This window comes from Engystomops pustulosus, chromosome 5, assembly GCF_040894005.1.
Source record: "Engystomops pustulosus chromosome 5, aEngPut4.maternal, whole genome shotgun sequence".
NCBI classification, from domain to species: domain Eukaryota; kingdom Metazoa; phylum Chordata; class Amphibia; order Anura; family Leptodactylidae; genus Engystomops; species Engystomops pustulosus.
Window position 1 is genome coordinate 171,026,688 of NC_092415.1, and position 25,419 is coordinate 171,052,106.

Consider the following 25,419-nt stretch of genomic DNA (forward strand, 5'->3'; position numbering starts at 1 on the left):
CAACGTGTCATCTGTACACGTGACCTGGGCTCCCGTCCCACACAATGGAGCCACCACAGCCACACTCTAATAAGTTGATGTGGCCCTCAGGAAAAATTAGTCTAACAACCAAGACTTAGAGAAAATACGTTTGGATACCCCTATTATTGCTGTCCATGGCACATCAGTGCTGAAGGCTTTCTCTTATGACCTTATGTAACTTAGAACAGAAATAATGAAAGAGCGTAACCAAAACCTGTAGCATAGGTGTGCGACCTGCAGTTATCAGGACACGTCCCTACAGATTCATGTTTTTAAATATAAAAATGTAATGCTCAGACAGTTTTAGGCGTAGCTTTCACACCAAACAAAAAATGGACTTTATTAATGGGACAAGATATTCACTGAATAAATAGGAGTCACCCAAATATATACCAAAAAAAAAAAAAAAAATGGTTTACATAATCTATAAAACGGACATTTATCAGGGCTTGTAGGATGTCTTTGTTGCGTACAAGCCCTGAAGTAACCACAACGCATCGCAAACCTCCACAATTGTGATTATTTCTCTCTTTATGTCACTTCTACACAAGTGGGTGCGGAGGGTATGAATGTGGGTACAGCCGGTGGCAGAGTGGGCAGGCGTAGGGTGCTGTGCACAAAGCACCAGCATATGATAAACGTTCCCCACTGTTTTTTTGTGCAGCAGATAACTAGATTCAGTGGCTCCTGGGTAACGCTAGAAATAGGCTTTAGAGTTAATGGGGCATATTTATCAGGGCCTCTGCGCCACGTCAGAAATAAAAGCTGCACTAGTGCTGGCGTATGATTCATATCCCCCAATGTGTCAGTGATAGGTCATTGTTTAGGGTATTTGTCAAAGAGAGTCAGTAGGAACAGGAGTTTTATGTTAAAGAGACTCAAGAGGGAAATGATAGAAAAGACATTTCATACCCTACAGGATGGGGCCGGTTTAATGGGGTAAAATCTGGTGACAGATTTAAAAAATCCCCAGAGAAAGCAGGGATCCCAAAAATCCTTTTTTAGGCTTTAAAAGATATTGGGGAAGATTTCTCATCAAGTTTCACGGTAAAACTGTTCTAGTTGCCCATGGAAGCCAATCAGAGCTCAGCTTTAATTTTATAAACAGCTGTGGGAAAATGAAAGCTGAGCTCTGATCGGTTCTGCTCTGAGAGACATATGATAAATCTCTTCCAGTACCTCTAAAGTTTAATGTTCTAGGGCAGATCAGCAAAGTTATTCCTTTTCATTATAATAATTGTCCTCCTATAGTATACGCCAATATTACTACATCTTGAGGCTCTAGGTATAGATATGCTGAGTAATACATCTAGAGGGGACTATTGCCGGCCCAATGCTGAATCTTTAGTATATTTTGCAATGTGATTTATACCCGCTATTTGGCTTTACTGTAACAGGAAATGACAATTTCCAAGATCACAGCCAAAAATAAAGCATCGGGATATAAGCAGCAGAATGGGTTGGGGATGTGCGGACAGATTCATGCATGTTGATAGTTTCAATGTACTGGGAAATAAGAGGTCTGTGAATTTTAGATATTTTATTTCCTGGCAATGACAAGAGTCCGAATATTGTCCAAATAACAGCTACTAGTCTGCTACTTACCATCCCCCACGGTATCTAATGACCGGAGATACTGTAATTCTTCAGCAGCTTTGTCCCTCACAGCTTCCAACTCTCCAATATTGTCACTTAACTTAATGACATTCATGAAGGCCTCATAATTGCAATTGGAATCACGAATCTAAAGAAAAACAGCACAATTATCTTTCGGTCTCAGTGACACATTACTAGCAAAAATGTGATGTTGCAGTTACGAGAATTTAGGGGGGCTTTTTTTTTTTGGAAGAATAAAAAAAAAAAAAAAAAAAAATTAATCTCAAACATGAACGCGTGCATTTTGTAGGCCATAAACAAAGGGCCGGCTGCGGTTGCCTGCGTCCCGCATACATCAGGCCAATACCTACAGGAAATGACTGTCAGCACCACAAAGATGGGAAAATAGGCCCTGCCCTATCTATTGCAGTGCAGGCAGGTGGCGCGTTCATACACTGTGCTGGGAACCTACCCAATAGCAACCAATGGGGCTTTTTAACTATTAATGGAAATCTTTAAGTAAAATTAAGCATGGATAAACCAGAGACACTTACGCAAAGATCCAGGCACCGTGGACTGTGGCAATTTTCTTATATTTGTTATCCATGACCTCCTTCCTTCTAAAATTACTTCCTATTTTTTAAATTATGCTAATAATACTGGGGCGGTTCACAGAGCCCCTCCATGTTGCAGATTCACAAGCTGTTACAGAGTACAAGGACCACTTTCCCTGGGCTACTATATGCTTAAACTTCCTCTGCTGCAGTGAGGTTACATCAGGCAAAGGAAAGAGCTGAGCCGAAGCAGAGGGGGAGACAATGTAACAGCCAATGAATCTGCAGCACGGAGGGACTCTGGAAACCAAACCAGTTGCCCTTCAGGATCATTAGCATAATTATAAATGTTAATTTCAGAAGGTAGCAGGCCATGGATATCAAGCAAGAGGATTACCACAGTCACAATAACTGGGTCTACGAGTGAGTGTCCCTGGTTTATGGATTTTGATTGTAGATTCCCATTAAAATTTTGGTAAGACTTGATCCTACACTTTATGGTCCCCTTTTCTTTGAAAACTCAAGCTAAAAAACCCCAAATAAACAATAGTAAAAATGCTCATTGTGGAGCTCACCATCCAAATGATATATTGATTAATATAATCAGGATCGCTGAGCTGGTTTATTAAAGGAAGAAGAATTCCTCGTGAAAGGACTTCCTAAAGGAAAAGAAAGAAAAATATTAAGCATCTATCAATCAGATGAGTTACATGTAAAGTGAAGCGGCGAACGTCCTCACCCTCACAAAGTATCGCATGATCTTGTTCTGGAAGTCTCCAGGAGGTAGCAATAAATACAGTAAAACTTCACATAAATCCTTCAAGAACCCTATAAATACAAGCAGACAAGATGATAATTTCTACCAATGGGTTTATAGAGGGTGCAATACCGTATTTTTTGGACTATAAGGCGCACCATCAATAACTGCTAGCCAAAACATCTAGGTTCATATATAAGGCGCACCTGATTACAAGGCGCACCTGATTACAAGGCGCACCTGATTACAAGGATAAATGACCAGCAGGTGTCTGATATATGGTTCATATATAAGGCGCACTGGTCTATAAGGCACACCTTTGATTTCTGAGACAATCAAATTATTTTTTTGTGCGCCTTATAGTCCGAAAAAATACAGTATATTATTTGGTAAAACAAAGTTTAAAAAAAAAACTGAAAAAACACATTTTCTTATGATTTACTAATATGACCTCCACGTTGCATTAATATACTGTATAACAAATAATATATATTGGGACTTCCATAATTGGCACACAGATGTCTTGTACAGACCTACGGCTGCAATGGCAACCTCCATGGCACCCCCACAAACTGGTGTGTCACAGCCGCTCTCCTGCAGCTGATGGGGTTGACCAGGACACATATGCTTGTCCTAATATTTTAAGTCCCCACCAATTAGGACAAACCTACTCTTCCATGATCGGTTAATTCCATGGTGCTGTTCAAGCGATAAGGGGTCCACATACATTAAGATGAGTGATGTGGTACAAGTGGAGGGAGGTCTCTGCCTGTGACGGCTCACAATATATATAGGAGGGCAAATGTAGACATAAGTCGAGGAAGTAGAACAATGGGGTTATTATTATAGCTAATCTAACCAACTAACCGTTTCCTCAATTTTATCAGAAAATTGGATGGATAGAATTTGTAGTAGTAGCCGCCTTTTCTATGTCCGATTTCATTCTTTCTAATATTTTGCCCTCCTAGTGCTCATCGGCTGTCCGATGACTAGTGATAGTGGGCATGCTTTGCAGATAGAAACTAAGAAAGGAGGGTGGGCAGTGCTAAATGTAGCATGTTGTGGGCATGCATAATTAGGATAACGAACACAGGAGTGTCGGAAGCTCATAAGCATAATTTTTAAATAGTTTTTATCGCATAAACTGCTCGGTCCCTAGACTATACAAGACCTGAACCTGCATCAGCTGTCTTACACCTGTCTAAAAGTATGTTTGGTTAATAACCCCCTTCAAAGTGGTAGATTTCCTTTAATACTGCATGTGGTTAAGACTTGCCATCATAGATCAACACCAGTAAGAAAAATTAACACGTTATTATATATATTCACACTGTTGAGTGCCCCCTCTGGCAGGATCCGCTCTTCTTTAAGGTGAAAAAGGCTTTACAAATGATGCAAATTAGCTTGAGGGGCTCCAGGCTCAATTAACACCTATGGATCCTGGAGACCTTGAGGCTGATTTGCATAATTTTTAAAGCCTTTTTTTGTAAAAAGAAGGGCATCACAAGATAATAGAATAGCTGATCCTGCAGGGGGGAGGGGGAGGCTAAACGTCAGTATGTCAGTATGCTTGGTTTACAATCCTTCATCCTGGTTGTCAATGTTCTTTAAAGGGGTATTCCAGGAATCAGCATAATTCATATACAAGTGGGCACTCAAAATATAAGCCAATGTGTAATAAGTTGTTATTTAAAATTTTGCTCCCCTTAGCAGAAAATGCTGGTGACATAGACTGTAATGAAGAATTAAAATGCTACCGGCCCTTTAATCAGTCCGTTAATTTCCTCCGCGCGGTCCGTCGCAGAAAACAAGATGGCCGCTGGTCACATGTCCACATCACATGTCCTGTACCTGCCTGGGCAGGGTCATGTGATCATCACTACGTTTGGCTGTAGTCGGTTGGTTGCAGTGCATCCAGTATGGCCAGTGTTGTGGTGATGGCAGTTACACATCATTACTATGGTAACAGAGCAAGAACACCTGTTACATCATCACTGTTAGCAGAGCATAAGTGGTAGGAGGAGTTACTGAGAACTAAAGGATCATGGAACTTGTAGTTTCCAATGGCGGCCATCTTAGTGATAACTCCACCTACTTTAGAGAGGCCATAAATTTTGTAAATCATAAAATCATATTATTTTAGCTCCGTTTTGTGACTAATGACATTGAGTATTGTTGTATTCATTTATTTATATCATCATGGGTTTTTGTGTCAGACGTTCATATTCCCGGAATACCCCTTTAATAAAAACAGAAAGTCAGTAAATCTGGATGTACATCATGGCAAAAATCAGGCGTGTCCCCAAATTGCTTGCACACTACATGGAATTCTTTTTAACATATCATATGTGTTAGTTCTGTAAAAAGAAGAAGAGCACATCCAGACTTCTTTTCCAATCGCTCATAGATATAGTTTCAGGATAGAGGAGTGAAAATGGATGAAGATATGCAAATCGGCCATAAAAAAACCTTAACTATTAATGTTATCATGACAGGGAATCAGCTCATTTGTGTGCATCTAGGCTAAAAGCATCTCCCTCTGTCATGGACCCAGTCTGGCTATGCATCACATTACCAGCCATTCATTTAGGCGACTGCCTTTGAATGCTACATTTTCATCAGCAGCTGTCTGATCATCCAGCGGTGATAAGAGATCCAGGCCCATGTCAACCTTGATGAAAACTACATAATCCATTACTCTGTTTAATAGTGAAACAGTGCACATCTACACAAAACACCATTAAACAGCAAAAAAAGGAACTTATAGGAAACCTGTCACGTCGATTTGGGACCCCAAACCTACTACAAGTCATTATGGACCTGTGGTCTCAGGGTCCCAAATCGACCCATTTGAGGGCTGCACGTGGAAAAAAAAAAATTTTTTTAAATTAAACTTTTATACTCTGATGAGGCACATTAGAAGATCTGGCGCCTACTCTATCAATCTGGCAACAGAAGCTGAGGTAATTCCCCTGGTTCCTTTGCGTATGCGCTGTACCTATGAAGCTTGCGCAGTGCAGATGTGGTGTAACATGTAGGCTTCACTTGCCAAAGTGTGCAGGCGCTGAAGAGGGATAAGGGTGACGGCAAGTATAAATTTTTTTTAAAAGAGATCGCTTAAAAATACTACAGGGCGATTTGTAGCAATAAACCACCACATAAGAACCTGTGGTTGATTTCATGTTCCAGATCAACCTGACAGGTTTCCTTTAAGACTAAATTGAAAGTTTAACACATGTTTAAAAATACTTGTGACTGAACTGACCTTCCTCATCTCTGGAAGAAGTGCAGACGAGGTCACGACAGACACTTTTTTCCATTTCAACTTCAACCTCAAAAAAAGTATCTACAAACTCTTCTGCCGAGTCTGCAAATAAAAACCCAAACAGGGAAGAAAAAAAGTGATTATTACGTTAATGAGGGCACTAAAACAGCTAATTCAGCAATAAATGGATGCAAGCTATAAACAGCATAGTCACGATCATAGACGAAACCTCCCAAGTAACCTCTCTACTCAGAATAGTAAACAGAGGAGAAACGAGAAACCCATCAGCCGCTGACAATGTAATAAATCAACGGAGAACTAATTAATAAAACATTCTCTAAATAGACTGCAGAAGAATATTACACCCCAGGAACAATCGGGGAATTTCAGGACACTTGGTTGGCACCATACACTGATTTGTAAAGAGCCAGCAATATGTTTGCACCACGGTACAACAGATCCCTTGTCATTGGCCTGAGAAGGTCTTTTGAAATCTCACAACTTCCGACCCAAGCTCTGTGCTCAAAAACGGAAGTAACGGAGCAGTGCGGGAACTGGGATTCAGAGTTGGGAGGCAAATCTGGTACAGCCCCCTAGGGGTTTTCCCGTTTCCCCAAAAAGTTTCTGTCTGCATAAAGTAGGTCATGGAACGGGAGGGTTGTGCAGATCCCTGCATTGTTAGTCGCCAACAAGAGAAATGCCAAATGGCAATGCCAGAGCCCAGAGGCCAGACACTTCATGTTATGGAAAAATGTAGCAACTTATAATTATTAAAGGAAACCGGTCATCAGAAAACTGTAGTCAAGCAAACAAACACCTTCCAGATCTTTCTTTTTTCATGACCCAACGTGGCGGCATCATGCAGAAAATCAACTATGAAGTGATATGTAAATTGGTTGCATAAAGTCACACAGGTGAGGAGTTTAGCACTTTAGTCAAGCTCTCCTTGCCTTTACTGTAGCTGACAGTCCGTTTCTTCAAAAGTCTGCAGCATGGGGTTAAATCACAAGAGAGGAGGTGCTCAGGGATGGGGAGAGCTTGACTTCAGTATTGAACTCTCCACCTCCAAGACTTCATACATACCTCTTGGTTTTCTGGATAATGACACAACACCGGGGCATGAAAGAAATAAGTGGTTTATTTCAGCTGACCGGTTCCCTTTCAGTAAACACCCCTTTATTTAAAGACTAAGGTATGCTTTTTAATAAAACTCCTAATAGTATAGAAGACTAGGTTGATGATGTTGTAGCCATACCTTTGCCCTGCTCCATTATAAGAGAAGAATAAAAAATCTGAAGCACCAGATGCTTTAAATTACATAAAAAAATATCCTTTCCGCTACAATGCTATATGCGTTCATCATCTTCCCGATCCTGGACAACAATTCTGACAAAATCTGCATCAGAGGCTCCTGATGCCACACAGATGTGAACCTAGCCTGAAAATCTCCATCGTGTCCCCTATCAAAGTCTTACCTTTCTTTTGATCTTCCTTCTCTGCCATCCTCTGCTGAGCTTTTCTGAACACTCGGAGGTGAGTGGCAAAGTCATCGACTAATCGGGTGGTAAAATAAGGCTGCCAGTCAATTTCCTTAGACCTTATAAAGAGAAGATAATTGATGGTTACGATTTACATCTTATATGATTAAATGTTATTACTATGAGAACGCATGTCTGGTGACAAGATCATAGATTGTGTAGCTTTTATTAGGTTAGTGGTTACTCCCCTTTAGAAACTTAATAAACTTAAAGAGAAGTTTATAATGGCAGCAAATGATTAACTTAAAATTAAGCATTGGAGAGGGGGTGTGCATAATTATCAGCCAGGAGAGATGGACATCTTGTCCCTGCGCTCCAGGCTGCTAATTATATGCCTTTTTTCTAGGCCATCCTGGCGCTATTAAGAGGAGTGGGAGCGAGTATGTCTGGTTTGTTTTTAAGCAATCGAATAGAGTAACAGATGGGAAATCACTTTTCTCAGCTCTAATAGATTTCACAGCCGTGTGCGGGGCTGACAATGTAAAATCCAGGTCACATAAAGGTTTTTTTTTGCCCCCAAAAAAGGAAACGTCCATGTATTTATAATGACTCGTTATGGATCATACAAATAAGTAGGGGGGGGGGGGGAGGAAATAAAAAGCAAGGGTTTTATGGGATTAAAAAATATTAAATAACCTATCCCAAGCAATTGCACACAGAAGCCAATACACAGGGAATAGAATGTGTGGCAGAGCAGGGTCATTGCATCTTCCTGTTCCATCCACTGTACATTGGAGGCCATGGATGAACTTGTCCCTGGGTCTGCAGCCTGTTTATTTACGTGGTGTATTTAATGGCGCTGATCGCTCCTGCACGCTGACCTTGGTAGGATAAATTGCTGGAGGATCCAAAGTAAAAGGTTGTTCTTCTAAAATTCCTCAAATACGTGAAAAGGCAAGTAAAAGAAGCAAAAGGCAAAATAAGAGTTTCCTAAACTTAGGAGCACAAAGAAAGGTTGTAGGAGGTTAAGGTACATGATAAAGGTGTTTACTTACCGGGTGGAAAATTGGACGAGTGCGTTCTGAACAGTCTGCCTTATTTCAAGGAGAAAAGATTCATCCTCGCTCAATGTGTAATACCAATACTGGATATAGTCCCTCAAGGAAAACTGTATGACCTAAAACACATAGACAAACAGATCACAGGCTTGTAAAAAAGGACAAGAGGACATGTGCATCATATTAAAGTAATCATTTACAACAAGCAGTTGTATATGGACCCGCAGCACCACCAGCCTGCTTCGGACTAATAAGGGTGTTATTCAAGGGAACCTGTCAGCAGAAACTGGCCTTATAAATCACCACCAGTATGTTGTCAAAGTGGTTAATGTTTTCCAGCTCATGTTTCTTTCAGAGCCCAGCGTGCTGACATCATCCAGACAACGGACTTGAAAGCGAAATGGTTGTATGAAGTCAATGAGGCGGAGAGGTCAGCACTGAAGTTTAGTTCTCCTGGTCCATGAACGTCGCCTTCACTGTAGTCGATGGTCCTGCAGCCTGGGATGTCATAACTGGCTCTTCAGAAGTCTGGTGCATGGTGTTAAACACAGCTGAGGGGGCATTGTGAGGCAGGGAGAGCTTAAAGGGGAGCGGTCACAAAAAATTGGCTTAATAAACCACCACGAGTAGGTTGTCAAGCAGCTGAGCAGCTTCTAGATCATGTTTTATGTTCTGGTGTGGTGGCAAGAAAATCAACTTTGAAATGAGATGTAAATTGGTTTTATGAAGTCAAGGAGGTGGAGAGTTTAACAATGAAGTCAAGCTTCTCTGCCTAAGAACATGACCTGGAAGGTGTTCAACTGCTTGACAACATACTGGTAGTGGTTTATTAGCCCAATTTCGGACAACAGGTTCCCATTGATGGACATATACCATCAATTTACTGATGGTAAATGTGTCCTAATAAGTTCCTTAGGACTTATTTTATTATAACTCTATAAGCCGCGATTGCGGAAATATCATTATAAAAGTTATACAAATCACCCTGGGGAGTTCAGGCTATGTCACCTGAGCACCTCAGGGAGCCTCGTATTTTATGCACTCCCCCATTGCGCTAGAGGTCCTGCCTGATACCTACTCTATGTGCTCAGGGGGGCTATCCTGCTAGTGCTATGGGGAGGAGTGCATGAATAAATATACGAGGGCGTGAGGTGCTCAGGTGACGTAGCATGAGCACTCCAGGGTAATTTGCATAACTTTTATACCTCTATATTTCCGCATTCACGGCTTATAGTTATGATAAAAAAAAAAGTCCTGAGGAACTTTTTAGGACACATCTATCCTCAGTATAACGATGTAGTTTAAATTCAGTGCTAAACTCTCCACCTTTGGACTTCAATGTGACAATACCACAGGGTCACTAGCTCTCAAGGTGCACCAGGCAGGCCAATGGACAGCAGGGCAAGGCACCAAGGGTCTGGCAGAGAGTGAACAGTGGGACAAGTCAAGGTCGGGGCAGACAGAAATTACAGGGTAGAAGTGAAGGCCATTTTGTGGTCAGACAGAGAAAGGTACATCTTTTCATATAGTGAATCTTCTGTAATTTCATTGTGGTCCTGCCATTCTGCGCTTACCATGGCATAACAACACCACCACATCTATAATGTGTAGCATCCTGTGTGATATGACCCCTTCTCTCGCTCAGACAACACTTTAAAACGCTTCTCCATGAATAACATTATGAAGTTCTATCCTAGTAAAAAGTTTAGAAACTAAATGGAAAGACAGGAAAAATCACTCCATAACAAGGGGTACAGTAAGAATTTCCTGAGTGAGAGTTGACGGATTTTTAGTGAAAAAGTCGGTACATAGGGATTTACTGTAGAACTAAACCGGTTACTAACAAGGTGAAGTGCTAGGGAGCTGGATGTTCCTATCAGGGTGCTGACAGCGTTCGCCTGTTTCTATGTTCTCAGCAGAATGTTATTGCAGAATTTCCTTTTTCATTGTCTATGAGAGAAGTCACTTCCTCACAACATAAGAAAGCAGGTGAGCGGTTACACAAGAGACACAGACTGCAAGGAAAATACAGTAATGTGACGCTACAAGTAGTGTCCTAGACCTCCGCACTGCAAAATGATTCAAAGAAAATCTCCCATCAAAATCCATCATGATACACCAGGACACTTACCCATAGATCCAGACACCGTGACTGTGGTAATCTGCTTATATTTGTTATCCATGGCCTCTTTCCTTCTAAAATAGACTTTTATAATTATTGTAATGCACCAGAAAGGCTCTGGGGAGTGTCACCAGAGCCCCTCAGTGCTATAGCTTCACAGGCTGTTACAATAAGCATAACAGGTGTCCCCTGCCCTTCCTCCTGATGCTAGATTACAGAGGCAGAGGGAAAGAGCAAGGGGAGGACGAGTCATGTTCTGCTCATTGTAACAGCCTGTGAATCTGCAGCACTCAGAGGCTTTGGTAACGCACCTAGGGCCGTTTAGGCTTGTTAGAACAATATTAAAAGATGATTTTAGAAGGAAGGAGGCCATGGATAACAAACATAAGATGATTACCACAGTCATGGCGCCTGGATCTAAGAGTAAGTGCTTGATTTTGAGGGTAGACTTTTTTTTTTTAAACCAGAATAAGGTGAACTACAGCTCCACCTGGAAAGATTCCCTTAACAAGGACGTTTTAGCTGCTTTTGTGTTATTGAAAAGTAAAACAAATACAGCACTGATGAAATCTAGAAGTTTGAGATGTCACTAGAGTCCCACTAGCATCAGAGTATAATAATAACCACAACTTGGAGACCGTAGGGCTGGATTTCTGGAGTTGCGCCAACAAGTCAAGTTGTCAGAGTTCCAACATGTTGATTTTAGTAACCTGACGCATGAATCTGGGTTATAACGGGGGTACAATGGACCCCCATTCTAGTGATGATTGGAGGGGTTCACATCACTAAGACCGCCACCGATAGGCAAGTTAGCCCCTATACTTCGGAAAGGGGCGAAGTTGTAGTCACCAGACAACCCCTTCATATATTCTAGCCAGACAGAGGGAAATCAAATGAGCTTATCCCCACCCAAAAGCAACAGCATCGTCTTACAGGCCTTTGACTACATAGTTCAGTCCTATATTTTAATCTATAATCAGATCCCTGTATCCCAACGAAAAGCCATTTCTTAGAAATATACTAGAGAGGATGAAGAGCTTCAAGGGTGTAGCGGTGCTAGGGCGTAGCGGTGCTAGGGCGTAGCGGTGCTAGGGCGTAGCGGTGCTAGGGCGTAGCGGTGCTAGGGCGTAGCGGTGCTAGGGCGTAGCGGTGCTAGGGCGTAGCGGTGCTAGGGCGTAGCGGTGCTAGGGCATGGGTGCTCACTAGAAACATCTAGAAGCAGCGGCACAGGAAAGCTGCGAGAGCAGGCAGTGACGTCACTGAACTGGGGTCATAGCGAAAAAGTCGGTGGATGTAGCTGAGGTGTAGCAAGGATTAGTGGGGGGACCGATATTGTGCTTTAGCCAGAGCCAAGAGGGGCTCTGCAAACACCCCCAAAGCACTTCAGCCTCTTTTGCAGATTTATTAAATCATATTTTCCAGTCTGTTGCTTTGGGGTGATGGAAAGCCAGGACAGATTACCTTCACCTCAGTAAATCTTCTGGGAAAATTTGCAGCACTTTTAAGTTTTTCAACACTGGATGCCACTTGTGATACAAATATATAGTCAAGATAAAGAAAAGGGTAAAAGTAGACAAGTAAAATCTAATAAAATAAAAAAATCTTACCTGCTGCAGGGGTTCATCAATCATATTGGCACCCGTCACCCTTCTGTCAATTTTGATGGGTCTGGCTTCGCGTTTCATTTCTTCAAGGACCTGAAAAAGAAGAAATGAATGAATATAAATAAGAAAATCTTAGTGATGTCGGTGATATGAAATAGAAGATCCAGATATTGGATTTACATTTAGGATAAGTGTGGGAATGCTCGGTGCAGGGATTGCTGTGACGGTGGTGGGGAAAGGTGCTGATCCATCACCATTACCTGTTTGTTCTGATCCGGTCTGCTCTGCCTCTTTATAATACAGGCGGTTCCCTACTTAAGGACACCCAACTTACAGACGACCCCTAGTTGCAGACGGATCTCTCTGCCCACTGTGACCTCTGGTGAAGTCTCTGGATGTTACTATAGTCCCAGACTGCAATGATCAGCTGTGAGGTGTCTGTAGTGAAACTTTATTGATATTCCTTGTCCCCATTATAGCAAAAAATATTGAAACTCCAATTGTCACTGGGACAAAAAAAAAAAATTTGTCTGAAACTAATATACAGTTCCGACTTGCATACAAATTCAACTTAAGAACAAACCTATGGAACTTATCTTGTACGTAACGCGGGGACTGCCTGTAAAGGTGGTACCTAAGTGTAGGTGTGTGTGCACTAAAAGCATGGAATTGGAGCTACATTAAGCAAAATATATTTTAAAAAAAAAACCAAAAACACAACACATTCTAGATGGCCAAGCCCACCTACGGGGGATATTTTGCTGACAAGTTTGTCCACACCATCAGACAGCCGAGCCCCAACAAGCATTTGTCAGAAGATAAGCAGCACTAAGCAGCACAGTGTGACTGCCCTCATAAAACATATCCACACTGCACCTCTGTCCCAGACAACACAATGCACAGAACTGATCGCCCCAGGAAAGAAACATTCGGTACCAGTCTGAGCAGATCACAGCCCCATATCCCACACAAATGGTTTGCTTCCTCTTGTGAGGTTTGCACAACATGGTTATTGTCTAGTGCGAAGTTGAACTTGCACAAGTATAATTGCCCCCAGCTACAACCTGCGGAGGAAAATTCCACACTATGCTCCCGATTTTATGATCTGCAGGAGGCAAAAAGTTTTTTTTAATTACACATTAACTTTCTCGACTCACTGTGCCAATAATGCATTTATGATGAGTTTACTTAAACACAATATAAACTCAATGTTAACAGTGTTCAAGCAGTTGAATTGCGTTTACAATATGCTTAACGCCGCGTGTGAACACAGCCTCAACACATTTCTGGAAAGCTTCACGCCTTGACCAGGTTAGGCCTTTGAAATCTCTAATGGGGGGCAGCATCCAGCCCCCAAACTGATGAACTGTTAGGGTGTGCCCATCTGATTAGCTTTTATGAGATGGTAACGTATAACCTGGAATTTCATTAAAGGTACTTTCTGGTATAGTGCTGACCCATCCTAAGGGAACACACTTGTCATACAGTTAGAAGCAGGTAACAAGTAGGTGATGGTTTCAGATTATCTCCTCACCCCTCCCTGAACAATGACCTCTGTATAGGTTACAGAGCATGCCCACAACAGCCACTGAAGTCATATGTAGACCGAGACTCAGCTCCTTCTCCCAACACTTTGAGTAGCTGAATTGCTTTCAACATTATCTTGAAGATTCAATTTACTCGTACCACATGGAAGAATTTTCATAATTTTCTAATGGATAATATATGGTAGAACATCAGGAGACAACTCGAGTGAATACAGAATATAGGTTTAATATAATGTTGTCAAAAAGAAAGTTTTATATTTATATAATGAATGCATTTTTGATAATTATATTGTCCTTTTCCTTGTAACTCACAGAACCAAAAGTCTGATACAGTCTGCTACCAGAACAATGGTTGCAGCTGCTCTAGAACACTAGATATAAACATCTAAAGAACCCCCCCCCCCCCCACCTTCAGCCTGATTCATCTTTTCCCAAGATGAGTCTTGCTGAGAGGCTGGAGGGGTGACAGCAGTTCATATCCCATATATTGGGGATTATAGTACCTGGAACCATGGTTCTGATTTCAAATTAACCCCTTCAGGACTGCCATATGGCTATATACATCCTATTTGCACCTGCCCCCTGGAGAAAAGACATTTAGAAACGTCATGACAGTGGCCAACTTTAAATGCCTATATCTCCTGAACCCTGGCACAGAAGAATCTCCCCTTTAATATGATAGATGTATTGTGTATAAGAGGCTTCACAGAACCAGAGATATCCACACTTAAAACTGTACTAAAAGATTTAGATTTTTATGTACAGCTTTCTATTTCTGATTGTATCTTAAAGGGAACCTACCACCACGAATCTACCTATAAAGGTAGATCGGGTGGTAGGTGGATGTATGGGACGTGAGGATAGCCCTTTTTAGAGCTAATCCTCACGTCCCCGCTAGCGTCACATAAACTTTATTGCCCTAATATGTTAATTTAATTAAGCGGCTACCGGGGCGTGGAGTAGCCGGACACAAGGCTACACGGCGCGGCTACTCCACGCCCCAGTAGCTGCTTTCCCCCGCCTACCCTGTGATCTTCGGCGCGCAGCTCCTGGCAGCTGCGCGCCCTCGTCCGAGAAGCCGGAGTTCTGCGCATGCGCAGTAACTCCGGCCTCGTTCCCGAGATCGCGCATCTTGGCCGGAGTTACTGCGCATGCGCAGAACTCCGGCTTCTCGGACGAGGGCGCGCAGCTGCCAGGAGCTGCGCGCCGAAGATCACAGGGTAGGCGGGGGAAAGCAGCTACTGGGGCGTGGAGTAGCCGCGCCGTGTAGCCTCGTGTCCGGCTACTCCACGCCCTGGTAGCCGCTTAATTAAATTAACATATTAGGGCAATAAAGTTTATGTGACGCTAGCGGGGACGTGAGGATTAGCTCTAAAAAGGGCTATCCTCACGTCCCATACATCCACCTACCACCCGATCTACCTTTATAGGTAGATTCGTGGTGGTAGGTGCCCTTTAAAGAATGGATATCTCTCGTTCTTTAAAGCATCCACATACTGAAACCATATTAAAGGGAAGACTCTCCTGTTCAACATGACACCAGAATTGTATTTCTAGGTACCAGGGTTCATCAAGTGATATAGGCGTTTGAAATGTGCCCCCTCCAGCCGGTCAGCAGAAGGCAGAATGTAGAAGGAGCTGCAAGAAAGAACTAGCTTACAGAATTCTACATGCACCCTCTGCACCTGTAGCTGAACATGGGGAAAGGGTGATGGAAAGATGCGGGACATATTTATAACATATTTTGATAAATGTTCATTCAGTTTTACCGCTTTTTTAACAAAAAACTTTAATCCAAAAAAATGTACAAAAAGCTTATTTTTTCATATTTGTGGTCAATTATTGGCAATTTTTTTTAATGAAAAATAAAATAAAATAACTATCCTTTCAAGTTAAAACACAAAGTAAAAATTGTTACGATATGTAAAGCTTTTTGTCATTCAAGCGCCATTTTAGGCACCAATGACCCTTAGTCAGGAAGGGTTAAAGAGAATCTCATCTTCACCTGTATCAGGTATGGGGTTCTGTATGCTACCAAACCTGAGATGATCTTTATCTGCATTTCCAACTAGGACTTTACCTGCCCATATCTATGGTTCCGTAGCACACAAAACCCCCACATCTGATGCGGTTTTAAAGATGAAATAAAATCATCTTCTATAATAAAATATCCCCCTGTGTGCTTCCTCTCTGGCAAAAGATGACATTTTCACATGACTATAGAGGAGATTCTTTTTTAATAAAATATGGAATTGATGCACTACCCGACCTACCTGTAGGTGTTTCTAGTTTAGTGGGGTAACAGTAAGCTATAGGTTCACTTTGAGTATCCATATAGGATTGTTCATTGGGCAATGGATACTTGGCTTGTGTTAATAAAGGTCAAAATGACATATTTTGGAGAGAAAACATGAAAAAACTTTTTACTAAAATCTAATCTGAATTGTTGGCAATGCAGCAGCCAGAATCAGAGAGAGCAGAGTGAATGAATGTGCAGACCATGGCTGGAAACCTCCCATCACTCACTAGGAGAAGGTACATCCCGGGCTGCAGATATTTCCTCTTTTATATGTCTGTTTTTACTGTGGCTGATTCCATGGCGCTGGCCCAGGTCCAGCAGCGCACATCCCCAATCCTGCATTATAGTGCAGTGCGCTGGTGCGTGCCGGAGATGTAATGAACACACCCATCATATTACCAGCGCATGGAGGCCGCCCAGAGGTCACAATACAAGTAATCCATTCATTATCTCCTAAGTGACTGACTCCGAGGAATAACATGACACACACGTCTCATGGCAGGAAGCTAATGGAACGTTTCCTGCACATCTCCGGGGAGTAAACACCTGGGAAAGGACAAAACCACACAAAGTGACGCCAATATTTTTATCACTGTGCCACGACAAAGTCTTACTTTAGACTTTTTTGTGCTTTACTAGTGGTTCAGTTTTTTGTTTCTCAATAAAAGGCAATGAACACAAACAGAAAAACGCAAAAACTCAGTGTGAACCCAGCCTTAAAGGAAACCTACCACCACGGACCTACCTATTAAGGTAGATCGGATGCTGGGTGCCTCTATTGCACGTGAGGATAGCCCTTTTAAGAACTAATCCTCCAGTCCCCCTGTTTCTAACTTATTGCCCTAATATGCTTATTTTCTAAAGAGGCTACTGGGGCGTGGAGTAGCCGCACCGTGTAGCCTCAGTTCTGCCTCCCTTAGGCACGGCAATGAGAGGGAGGACTAGGGATGCACACCTCGCACAAGAGTTGCTCCGAATCTCGTTCCCAAGCCGTGTCAGTGTGGGGAATCTTCCGTGCCGTCTGCATGTTTGGACTTATGCCGGGTACGGAGAAGGCAGACCGTTCTGCTGCGCTGAGCCCCCGCACCCTGTACAGTCTTCCTGTACCTACCAGGGGCATCCCGGGTGCCTGTTCTCCACCGCCGGGTTCTGTCCATCCCGAGGGACAGGAAACAAAGACTGGTAAGGGGTGAGGAGAAGCTACTTTTAAAGGGTTCCAGTCCTTGTTTCCGGTCTCTGGGGGTGAGGGAACCCTCCTGTGGTGCCGCTGTGGAGGTGTAGGGGAAAGACACAATTCTTCATTTTCTCTACCGCTATGCCCATCTCCAATATAACCTATTATACATCAGACAGGTATATAAAGACTGTGCCATCTGTGTCTGCAGAGGGGACACAGTGTTATAATTCTTCTTTCTTTATTCTCCTGCAAAATGTAACAACACAAATGTATAAAAACAGGAGGCTGCTCGGTCTCCTCCATCATTATTACAGTGCTACAGATCCAGTCTCATCAACAGCAGTATCTATGATAGGCTTTGTGCTCCCCATGGCGTCTGAGTGGTATAATCCATTAGGAAGGAAGTGCTCATGGATTATGTAATTCAAATCCATATCACATTGTGCAGGTCACAAGGAGATCACATGACCGACACAATGCAGGTCCAGGAAATTTACCATCAAAATCAGACATGAGCACTGTCTCATAGATCTAGGCACCAAGCCTGTGATAATCTTATGATATTTGTTATCCATGGCCTCCTAACTTCTAAAACCAGCTTTTAAAATTATGCTAATAAAATCAAAAACGGCGTACAAGCCAAGCGTATACAGTGACATATAGAGGCATAGCTTTTGCCTCTGTCTGACCACTATACATCATATCCAATGAAAAAGGCAGGATGGAAAGATGCATCATGCTATGTCATTTCATCCTGCTCCCTCCTGATGAGCAACGTATATGTTCAGCGAAGGCAATAGAAGCCTATCGGGAGCAGATACAGCCCTTCTCCAGGCGTACTGAGCAGATACGTAGTTATAGTGGGGACCCGCTGAGGACACTGTCCATATAAGGACAGTGAGATCAATGGAAAACGCCATGGCACACTGAGAGCAGCCAATCTCAGGCTGCTACCGCTGAACACTCCTCCCCCAGCATTTGGTGGCAGCAGGGGTCCCTAGGATACATAATACAGTGAGATACTTCTGTGCCATATATGTGCCCTAGATGTGCGCTTACAACTTATGGAAAGGATGTTTATAAATGTCATGACAGGGACCAACTTCAAGCGGCTATATCTCCTGAACCCTGGCACCTAGAAACACAATTTCTGTGCCATATTAAACAAAAGAATCTCCCCATTAAGAAGTACCGTGCATGGATGCTTAACAGAACCAGAGATATCCACCCTTAAAATTGCACTAAAATAGATTTTTATGTACAGCTTTCTATTGCAACTTTAAGAGTGGATATCTCCGGTTCTATTAAAGGACGTCAGGATCAAGGATTGTAAACCAAGCACGCTTATATACTGTTATGTGTCTCCTCTGGCAGAATCCACTTTTCTTTAAGCCATCTATGCCCTAATTTATAAGAAGAAAAGGGCTTTAAAATTATGCAAATGAGCCCAAGAGACTCCAAGCGCCATTAACACCTATGGAGCCTGGAGCCCCTCAGGCTCATTACATAATTTAAAAAACAACCATAAGCATAAGAAGCTAAAAGAAAAGAAGAGCATATCCTGCCAGAGGGGGCACACACCAGGATGTCAGTGTGCTTGGTTTACAATCCTTCATCCTGGTCGTAGATGTCCTTTGCACCAATGCACTAACCATATAAAATGTTAAAGGGGAGACTCTCCTGCACAACATGACACCAGAATTGTGTTTCTAGGTGTAAGGGTTCAGGAGATATAGACATTTGAAATGTGCCACCCTCCAGCCGGTCAGCTGAAGGCAGAATGTAGAAGGAGCTGCAGGAAAAAAATAGCATACAGAATTGTACATGCACCGTCTGCATCTGTAGCTGAACATGGGAAAGGGTGATGGAATGAAGCTGGACATATTTATAACATTGAGAAAAGCCCATTTTTTCACATTTGGAGTCAATTATTGAAAAACTGCAAAAAGTAACCTGGGACATTCAGGCACCAATGAACATCAGTCATGAAGAGTTTAAGAACTATTTAAAAGGGGGTTGGCCACTTATCAATAAATATCTTCCTTTAGATAGGTCTCTGTATGTCTATGTACCTGTATCTTTGCCTCCTGTGAGAGCTTTAGCCTCCCCTTGTTCTCCCCATGCTGCCCTCAGCATCTCTACACAACTTCCTGCTTCTCACTCCTTCAGTCCGTCCTAATGGCAGCATCCAGTGTGTTTTATTTTTCTCTCAGTCGTCTCACTGACAGACACAGGGACAGGAGAGCAGCAGGATGAGTCAATCTCCTGCTACAGGTCCCTCTCATTTATCAGTGCAGATACATGTATGCAAAGGTCCTACAGAGCACACAGCACTAAAGGAAGCATCAGGGATGATGAATCAATTGGTGAAAATTCAGGGATTAAGGCAGATAAAGGCACATAAGCAATTTATGTAAAAGAGTGACCAGCTCCTGTAATGTCACTTTAACAGCTGTTTAGACATTTCTCTTGTATCACCACACACACAAGTTACATGTAAAAACATTTACATCACACAAACCTACCCTAGATATCCCAGCAGAAGTTGGAGGAAGAAAGGAGTGCTCACATCTCTCCAGGTACTTCTCGGATGTTATCTTTCCAAACAGAAGCGTGACCACAAAGCCCCTAGGGAAAGAAGAAAACAAAACTGATCAATCAGGAGCAAATAGGACAAAAAAAGCACAAACATGCAATGGTTAATTAAAAGAGGAACTGGCTTCATATTTTCAATTTCCTCAGAGGCTTCTCAATTACTCTATACACACACACACGTGTGACTTGTCTTGTATCTCTTTTCTTTCTGGTCCCAAAATTTAAACTGTAGCTCCGAAGAAATGCAGCAAATGATAGGCAAGCAATTCCCATAGGAATCCATGAATATTCCTAGCACTCCTGGGGAGCCCAGGGGTAGGGAACCTAAGGCTCGGGAGCCTGATGCACCCATCAAATTCTTGATAAATTGCGTGTGTCCCCAAGACTCACACAGCGCTGATCACAGGACGCAGGCAGCGGTGTAACTGCACCTGAATAATAGAGAAAAGTGCGGGACTGAGGAGCCTGCTGCAGGGAGCGCAGGTAGGGGAGTATTAATTTATTTTTATTGGTTGCTGCGACTACCTATCTACTGGGGGAATATACTGGGACTACCTATCTACTGGGGGCATGTGCATATTGTATGGCTCTCACAGAATTACAATTTAAAATATGTGGCCTTCACGGCTCTCTCACCCAAAAAAGTTTCTGGCCTTGCCTTAATCTGATAAGTACTGCAATGATGCTTGGCGCAGCTTAGTGGGGCTGGAATGAGTGCACTGGACATGTCCATGATGCACTGAAACACTCATTTGCATATTAAACAAGTCGGCCGCTAATAACTTATTTTATCAGGCCAAGTACAAGACACTATTAACTCCTATGCTGTACTTACCCCGGGAGAGTCTGCCTGTGGTTTGGGGAAAATCGGGGTGAAACATAACTTCCTGTGACGTCCCGTGTCCTGCTGACCTCCAGCAGTCATTACTGTCTGCATGCCCCCTTTATGAAAATCACACCTTATCACTGGTTGGAGGGGCATGCCATGTCATTGGCATACAGTAATAGCGGCCCTCTACTATAATTGGGAAAGTTTTGAGTACTGCTGTCTTTTGGTTATGATCCATGGCCGATCCATTTAATTAAAGGAAGAAAAAAAAAAAAAGATTTCCCATCATTTAGGGTACAGTGAGGTGAGTGAGGAAGCTTATAATACTTGTACAATTCCAGACTGAGTGGCAACTGGAAAATTTCCCAATATACAACCAGTGGATCCATAACTTATTTTTACCAATATCCATCAGGAACCAATAAGGACCTTTTACTGATTACATTCTCAGTAGCCCACACCATTCCCAAGGATTTATTGCCCTTAGGCTACATGCACACAATGTATGCATACATCGGCGTCGGGGAGAGCGCTGCTCACCTCCGCCCTTCTCCATAGGAATACACAGCTCACAGCGCCATATTCCATAGAAATATAGGACATGTCCTATCTTTCTACGGGCTACGGAACAGTGCCGCACATGTGCTGCACCGTACCCCTCCCATATGGCTCAGTATGGCCATTGAAGTGTATGGGGGACGTATATACGTCTGATATAGATAGATAGATAGATAGATAGATAGATCTCTATCCCCCCCATATGTCCATGTGAATGTAGCCTAAGGGTGGAGTGACATTGGCATGTGTGTTGCGTTTCCTTTGTGTGTTGTCTCCGTTTTGTCTCCTTATCCGCAAAAAAAAAAAAAAACGGAATGGTTTAACATTTGTTAAAAATTCATAATCAGCATTCGTGATATAAGTAGGACAGGTTTCAAAAAATTTTTCCACAGACAACGGATCAGTGTGAAAAAAGCCAATGTGTAAAGAACCATTAAAAAAACAATGGCTTAGTAATTATTCAGTGACAATCACACCTGCATGGAGGTGACAAAAAGCCATTTATAAAAAGAAAATTTGAAATCAGAGATCTGCAAACATTTTTAACCAAAGAAGGAACATTTCTTAAATTTCTGGCCCACATGGGGGAAAAGCTTTCAGCCTCAAACAATGTAAGGCGCCACCTTTACAGGTCAGTAATAGCAAAATATCTCACTATAAGAGATCAGAACTGGAACAGACTGATCTTTTCCCAAGTGAAAATAAATCAATTTTTGGGGGTTATTTTAGGTCAGAGACCAGAAGATTTATAAAAACAACCTACCACAGAGATATCAATATAAGCAAATGCCAACAACAATATCAGGACTGGTAAATAATTCCGGGAAAGGTCCGAGCACAACAACAAGACTCCTCAAGGAGAGTGATAAGGATTTCATAATATCCTTAGAGCAAACACTGAGCGAGCGATGCAGAAGACTCTTACTCAGAGGGGTTTATAAATCATGAGATGGGGAGTAGTACAAGGGGAAGTGATGAAGGGAACTTTGGAGCATTTATTGGTCAACGGGTCAGATTTCTTACAAAAGGAGAAATTCTAGAAAGGACATTTCATCCCTGACCTAAGCCATGTCCTGGCACAGGTAATTCATGCACCCTTTGGATCACCCAATTATAATGTAACAGCAAAGTGGTTCAGGGTTCCCACCATCTTTCACATTGATGGTATAAGACGCGCAGAAGCTGCAGAACTAACCGGAAAAGGGATCAGGAATGAAGCCGAGCTGCGTGCCACATTTATTGAGATAAAACCCTTGTTAATAAGATACATCCTCCAGTTCTACTTGTAACATAGGTACAGTATTATACCACCTATGAGTTGTCAGCCATTTAAAAAATCCAAAATCTGTCCAGGCAAAATATAACTCTTCTCTGCTTATTTTCACATAATTCTTTATTGATAAATGGCTGGGATTTCACATAAAAATAGTAATTCTACAAAGGGCATATCAGACACTACAAGGTAAAATCTGCTGACAGGTTTCCCTTTAGGTTAAAATGAAATGCATTTCAAATTTCAAGTGCATCATGTGAATGCGGCCTGAAATAGCGAAATGACATCCTTGTGCGGTATACGACAGACATCCCAGCGTGACTCGCCTACACATTATATACAGTATATGGGGATACACAAGTGTAACCCTATCCCAGGCCTGATAACCTCCCTCCCCGCTGTGGTTTAGCATCCTTCTCCTTGTGACCAGAGATAAGCTGATCAGCCAATCTTAAGGCTAGAAATTAGCGCAGATAGTACAGTAAGACAACTAAAGCTTTATAGCCGCTGTAACAACCATGTCTAATGAATGCTATAAATTGCTCTACAGCCGCTGCGGAAACCACATGATGCTCTTCTATCCTTACAACTAGATCTTAGGCTGTAGTATATAGCGAGTAATCGGCTGCAGACCATTAAATTGGATATTTATTGTGTTTGCACATAAGAAATAAAGCAGAGAATTACAGAATACCTCCCTCATAAATAGAAGGGTAATTAGAACACTTCAGGCAGAGGTCGCACATGACTGAGTGAAAATACTCCCACCCCCACCCCCACCCCACTCAGTGTTTTTGGGGAGTATGTTAAAGGAAACCTACCATTTGATTTGATGCATTATGAAGCAAACATACCTTGAGAATGCTGTAGCTACACTGATGCAGAAACATATCTTGGTTAACCCCTGAGCTGAGCGGTTTTACTGAAGAAACAATTATAACTTTCAAGAGCTTGGGAAAGCTGGGTCAGGCTGGCTGCCTAGATCAACACACCAGACACTGAGCTAGGTATACTTACAAATGGAGGGTAGTCAAGACATGACTAATCAACCTGAGCTGGATCCCTCATACACAGCAGCTGGTCAGATGGTGCAGCAATTGAATATTCTGTCTTCAGGCACAACCCAGGGAATACATCATCCTCTCCTGCAGAGAATAACTCACGTGCTAGGAGAAGCGCTGAAGCAGCCATAGTAGTGACAGAGCTTAATTATCATAATTTTACATCTGTTTTTTCAGCAAAACCACTCAGCACATGGATTAAACAAGATATGTTTCTGCATCAGTGTAGCTACAGCAGTCTCAAGGTATGTTTGCTTCATAATGCATCAAATCAAATGGTAGATTTCCTTTAAGACACAGAGGAGAACTCATGGGGCGAGTTTACAGCAGACTGTCCATCATCTATACCTTGTGCAAAATAGGACATAATCATTATCATCTATACAAGGCTGAAAGCAGAACAGACATTTAAAGATGACCTGTCAACAGAATTTTACCACCCTGACTAACAATGCCTGCTGATAAAAGGGTTACAAGTTCTCCCCATATGACCTAAAATTAGCTGCCAGTGAGTTACTGTACCTTAATTACAGTCATTTTTCTAATATGTAAATTAGCTGTTCCTACTAATGTCTTCTGGTTTTGACTCTTCTTCTCTCCTGGGCTGCCAGTAAACCATGCTCTGCCTTGTGTTACATTCATGTCATGTGACAAGAGTGACATCATCTCAGGTCCTTTAGCCTCCTAACATTAGCAAACTGTACCCGTACTGTACCGCATCTATGTGATCACATTAAATCACAGCAGCCTCCATGGAGGATGGGGAGGAGTAGAAGTCCATGGAGGCTATGATTTCATGTCATCAGATAAAGGGTACAGGACCTTTGATGACACAACCCTGGTCAAATGACATGAACTGCTGAATATTAACAAGGCATAAGGCATGGAGAGGAGTAGATAGGAGGGGCTGGCAATGCAAGACACGACCCCCTCTTATTCCAGGTAAGATAACATGAAGTTGATTTATAGGGATGTGAAGTATACAAGAAGGGTGTCAGTTAGTTAATAGGATTCAATGGGTACCTGTCACTAACTGTATATGTGAAAATGTGGTGACAGATTCCTTTTAAGATCATTTATAATAACTTGTGGGGGAAGGGGGTTGTGAATGTTTATCCAGTATACTTGGTTAAGAAATTTTGTAAAGAAACTTGCTGCAATGTTCCTGGTCCAGGCTGTACATTGTGTGTCTAGGTAGCTGATTATAAGCTAACATCTAATCTCCCTGGGTTACACAGCTGTGGGCAGTGAGGATTTAATCCCTTTATTTTCAGATGGATGTTTGAAGATAATGCTAATAGCATACTATAGCCAAGGAGAGAGCAGAGAGGTTTGACAGTCGCTGCTCAGAGCTGTGTAAACAAACAGAGGGAGAGACCAGTGTTCAACCTGGTGGACAAACATTCCTTCAGGGCCGCATCTGCCATGAGGCGAGATGAAAATCTCACCTCAGGCGGCAGAATGCGGGTACCTGTAAAGGGCGGCAAAATTCGCCGCTCTAAAGTGGCCGATTCGGGCGTCCATTAACGCCCGAATCGCCCACCAGCTAAATAAATCGCGCCTGTCTCTTTAAGACACAGGCGCGATTCATATGCGGAGCGACGCAGCGCCTTTCCGGCAGCTGC

The 25,419-nt window shown here is 42.5% G+C and overlaps 1 protein-coding gene across 2 annotated transcripts in view; it reads right to left on the reverse strand.

Annotated features, from left to right (window-relative positions):
• SNX13 (sorting nexin 13) overlaps nucleotides 1-25,419 on the reverse strand; it is a 95,894-nt gene that overhangs the window by 41,097 nt on the left and 29,378 nt on the right. For both annotated transcript variants that reach the window (XM_072153800.1, XM_072153801.1), the window contains exons 3-10: nucleotides 20,004-20,106; nucleotides 12,459-12,548; nucleotides 8,727-8,848; nucleotides 7,669-7,790; nucleotides 6,194-6,295; nucleotides 2,911-2,999; nucleotides 2,747-2,830; nucleotides 1,627-1,765 (exon numbers count right to left, since the gene is read on the reverse strand). In XM_072153800.1, the coding sequence (XP_072009901.1) occupies nucleotides 1,627-1,765; nucleotides 2,747-2,830; nucleotides 2,911-2,999; nucleotides 6,194-6,295; nucleotides 7,669-7,790; nucleotides 8,727-8,848; nucleotides 12,459-12,548; nucleotides 20,004-20,106 (851 nt within the window). The remainder of the gene's footprint in view (nucleotides 1-1,626; nucleotides 1,766-2,746; nucleotides 2,831-2,910; nucleotides 3,000-6,193; nucleotides 6,296-7,668; nucleotides 7,791-8,726; nucleotides 8,849-12,458; nucleotides 12,549-20,003; nucleotides 20,107-25,419) is intronic.